Below are 4781 nucleotides of genomic sequence, written 5' to 3' on the forward strand. Positions count from 1 at the left end.
CAGTCTACCAACCTACCCAGTTGACTGAAGTAAGCGTTGCTCATCTACCCAGCACAGATCTAGGTGGACACACCCACTAGTGATGTCATATGGGGCAGATTTTCGAACAGCTTGTAAGGCTTATCACACTCACACCTGGTGGTATAATACATCCCCTTTAAGATTGAGCAGAAAATACTATTATAATGTACTGTTACTAACAGTTTAATGTCAGTAATTACATTTACCAAGGGTCTGTATTTAAAGCTACAAAAAAATAAATATATATATATATATATTAGAGCTGTCAGTTAAACGGCGTCCTCGTCTTTCTCGTAATGACGGTACCTAAAACAGCATTGATCACTATTTTGAAGATCATATATGACATATTACCACGTTTAAATCGAAAAACAAAAACCGTTTTGGGTTCACTGCCCCCTAACTAAAGTAGAATAATCCCGTTGTAGTGTTTCTGTTGTTTATAGCTTGTCTACTGCTACCCACTTTAATGACAGATAAAGCCAAAGAATAGCACAAACCGACATTTTCTTCCGCCAGTCATTTCCAGAAACATCCTAACAGACCCCGCCTCCTCCGTGCCAACACCTGACGACGCAGGCAGCTCCGTCGTCCAATCAGATCCCTTACCCCCGACGTCAGCGAATCAGGACCTCCCGACGACGGCACGAAAGCCAAACCGGAAATCACGATCCAGCCTGAACTCCCAGTGTCTGAGAATGCGGTCCAAGACGACGGCCTATCAGGGAACACTTCAGCGGTGGTTGCCGGGCGGACGGACCCTCCGGCCATGAAACCCAAAGACGAAGCTGGAAGTCTTGACGTCGGCAAACCGGCGCACGCGGACGAGATGTAAACGCCTAGCATGTTAGCTTAGCATAGCAGCTCAATCCCAAAGTCTTAACATCTGTAATCGTAAACATTTTGCTCACGCTGCAGAGACTCGCCTGAGGAACCCGTTTGGTAACTCTGACGGTAGTTAAGGAACCTGAATCACCTTCTCTCACCAAACTAACCCAGAGGTCACCAGAGGAGTACCCCAGTAAGACGCTTTGGTCTCTGGAGCCCAGAACTGGTTGTCTCAAGGTGTGGCTCCCGGAACTCTTCCCCAAACCATCTATTAGCTTTCACCCGGATCTCAAACTGAAGACCTGTTCCTCTGGTTGGACCAGACGAGCAACCAGTTGAAGTCCTGTTTCTCTGATGCTCCCTGGTGGCTTGGGAACTACAGGGAGACAACAGAGTAGAGCAGAGTAGAGTAGAGTGGAGGTGACACCAGCAGCAGAAGGCCTGAAGCCACCCAGATATACCAGACAGATTTTAATCAGGCGTTTTAAAGGGCCTCTAATTCACCACAAGAGACTGACATCACAGAGGGAGTGTTGTATGATGTACGTTTGGGCAAGGCTCTTGAGCAGCAACCTCCAGGGACAAATCTAGGATACAATTATTTTTTTCTCTACATGCGAGTCATGCATACAAATGGCTACTTGGCATCACCTATAGTCTCCAAATCATAGACCATCAAAAAAAAAGCAAGCGTAGTGATGGCCATTTTACGCAAGCAACACTATTTCCAGAAGTAAGAGGCATAAATATTTAGTTGCACAAAATATTTTTTTACTTGAGTAAGTACTTGAGGTACTCTCCGCCCGAAGGCAAAGAACACACTCTGCCTTATAATGTTCGACCCTCCAGCCCAGATTAACTCATTTGATCAAATGTTTATATGGCTGAGATCGCTTGCTCCGATGTTTTGATTGGACCACACTTAGCTTCCAGTGTCTGTCTCAGTGGTCGGTCAACACAACCTTCACAGTCACGATGGGGCACTTGTTAACGATTGATATGGTTAATTTGTCTGACATACAAACCCACTCATCCCCTATCTCCTCACCAGGTCTGATGTTGATGAGCTGTTACGAGCCAACTAGCTTCTGGTGAAATAACCATGGGCGTGGCCACCCAGATATATGATAGATCACACTGCCGGCGTACCCAGTGGACTGACCCACTGGTCGGCTGATCTGTCTGTCATACTTCTGGGCGGGGACGTCGCGTCCATGTCACAGGGGGGGGGGGGGGATTGTGAAATGGCTTGTTTGGCTAATCAGCGTCACATCTGGTGGAACAATAGGGAACTGTAAATGAATTGTTTGTGATGTTATTGTGAAATTGAAGACTAAAAACAAGAATTGCATCACAGAGTCAACTGGCAACTTTGAATATGTGTGGTTCTGCTCCGAGTTGTCTTACTGGTACAATTATTTCTCGAATTTTGACCAAACAGATTTTTATGCACTTGTTTGGAGATTCTTTGTTTGAACAATGGGGCAACTTGCCCTTTGGGGTATCTGAGGTCGACATGGATGGAGACCTCGTTTTGGTAGAGCTGGGAGGGTGGTCCCAAAATGTATTTTCTGGCGTCACTATTTCAACAGGAAAGGTTCCTGAGTAACACACGCTATTACTGCAGCCTCATGCTAGCTCTACGCCTTGGTTTATTTAAAGGGAAGTAAAACGTGTAGGGAAGCCAACCAAATAACCAAAATTGTCATTTTTTCTGTTAAAGTGCCTGTTAAAGTTGTTATTTTTAACACATTGGAAGTAAAATCATCTTCCCTTTTTCTTATAATTTATTTTTAGCTCCATGATGGTGGCAATAAACAAAGTTAAGAGCTTTAAAGATGATTTAGACTTTTGTTGTCTTTATTATATTGTTTACAAGTGAAATATATTGTTTTTATGTACGATCTGAATATTTGTGGATGCCTTTCTGAGCTGCCAACCTCCAAGTGAATAAAAGATAACGAACAGTGATTCAGAGATGGCTAGTAATTATGTTTGGCTTTTACACAAACACTCCCAAAAGGTCATTTGTACCAACGAAGTTAATAAGGAATATTAGCCTTTTTAACCTGGGTTTGTTGAATTTTAAGAAAGAATGGTTTCTGCTTTTTTCAATTTATCATTAATTGCGTGGCTGATTCCCATGACAAGACTGCGTCAAGTTGAAAACCAAATTCAGCATCTATAGATGGAAAATACTGTCAAACCTTTCAGCCTTGAAACTGAGTTAGACGACTACAGATATGTAGTCCGAAACATGCGATAAGAGTCAAACCATCTTCTGCTTTCACTTAGCCTTTGTCCCCCCCCAAAGATAAGCCTGTGTTCACACTCCCAATTCAGCTTTATCAAATGAGATTACGATGCACACCTACGACCCTTCAGAGTGTGTGTGTGTGTGTGTGTGTGTGTGTGTGTGTGTGTGTGTGTGTGTGTGTGTGTGTGTGTGTGTGTGTGTGTGTGTGTGTGTGTGTGTGTGTGTGTGTGTGTGTGTGTGTGTGTGTGTGTGCGCGCGCGCGTGCGGGTGCGCAGTCGCGCTTTTCGACGTGTATTTATTAAAAAGGGAAACGGACGCGCAGACGGAGTTCGGTTTGTTGATTCACTGTCGACCTTTGACCTCGCTGGAGAACACGGATCTTGGATTTACGTCAAACATAAACAACTAACCCTCGCTTATCTGAGAAGAAAATATGTATTTTTTTTACTGTCTTGCAATATTTGTCTCCGTTTTATTAGCATTAGGGATGTATGAACATCAATCTAACAATTGACAAATTAATTATCCATTAAGAAATTTTACAGTTCCCAAGATTAATTAAAAACTGTTCTCTTCTCTGTAATTCCAATGCACTGTTCATCAATTCTTTCAGTGGTCTTACAAGTACAATGTAATATGCCACTGCAATAGATATGGCTTCCTTCTTGCTTACAGTTGAATTGCTTAATTTGTAATGCATTGTTGAAGTTATATCTTAAACCGTTTTTATTATTAGGTTGTCTTCCTTCTGAAAGGATTAAATTCACAAGCAGTGTAGTGGATCCACCAGCAGGGGGGAGTGAACAGACATACACCAGGGTGACCGTTAGACCTGGTTTATTATAACGTGATCATGTGCAATATAAGGGAAACCAGTATAGCTTTCCTTCTCTGGACTTAAAATACGATATTTTTTTGTTATTATTTCTTTGACATTCTGAAATTCAAAGCACGCTACAAAATCAAAAAAGGTATTAGCTCACTTTTTTTTGTAGGCTACTTGTAGTAAGAATTTAATCCTTAAGAGGTATTTATTATTATTTCCGAATTTTCAAAGCATGCAGAAAAATCCCAAAAGGTATTACCTCACTTTTTGTGACCATAACCGGGTCTTGTTGACAGGGATAACAACACAACGATTCATACCATCTGGGTCCTGACCAACAGGTCCGCTATCACCCTCCTATCCTGAATGATCCAATCACCTCTCCAGTGCTCTGTCCCAATATCCTGCTTTAGTTGGAAATACATCGCATTACGGGAGGCAGATAGGCAGTGAGCGTCTCTTCGCATTGTCCCGGACGGGGGCCGTTAAAGCCCCCCGGAGCACGACCAGGACAAAACCAATAAAAAAAATATTGTTCTTGATTTAATATCCGATTGTCCCATTCGGCTGCCTCCACGGGGAAGGTATAAACACGGGATTCAACCTCCATGTCAGTCGGTGACTGTACACAGGAGTCTTACAGGAGGGAATCAGCAACAGAATCAGCTGGAATAAATTTGTTTGTGGGAACAGCAACCGATTTGTTAGCGCGGAAAAACCGGGCATGGATGTGGCTCTGGATGTGGAACGAGCTGGCTGTCGCCTTGCGTGGTCGACACGCCATCGGTGTGTGAATGTGTGCATGAATGGGTGAATGTTAGGCAAAACTGTAAAGAGCTCTGAGTGTGA

General features: G+C 43.1%; 1 protein-coding gene across 1 annotated transcript in view; it reads left to right on the plus strand.

Annotated features, from left to right (window-relative positions):
* creb3l4 (cAMP responsive element binding protein 3-like 4) overlaps window positions 1-2820 on the plus strand; it is a 9310-nt gene extending 6490 nt beyond the window's left edge. Inside the window, 2 exon segments of the mRNA XM_060055226.1 lie at window positions 541-630; window positions 633-2820. Coding sequence (XP_059911209.1) covers window positions 541-630; window positions 633-856 — 314 coding nt within the window. The 3' untranslated portion in view covers window positions 857-2820.
* Window positions 2821-4781: the final 1961 nt, after the last annotated feature.

This window comes from Gadus macrocephalus, chromosome 6, assembly GCF_031168955.1.
Source record: "Gadus macrocephalus chromosome 6, ASM3116895v1".
Classification (NCBI taxonomy): domain Eukaryota; kingdom Metazoa; phylum Chordata; class Actinopteri; order Gadiformes; family Gadidae; genus Gadus; species Gadus macrocephalus.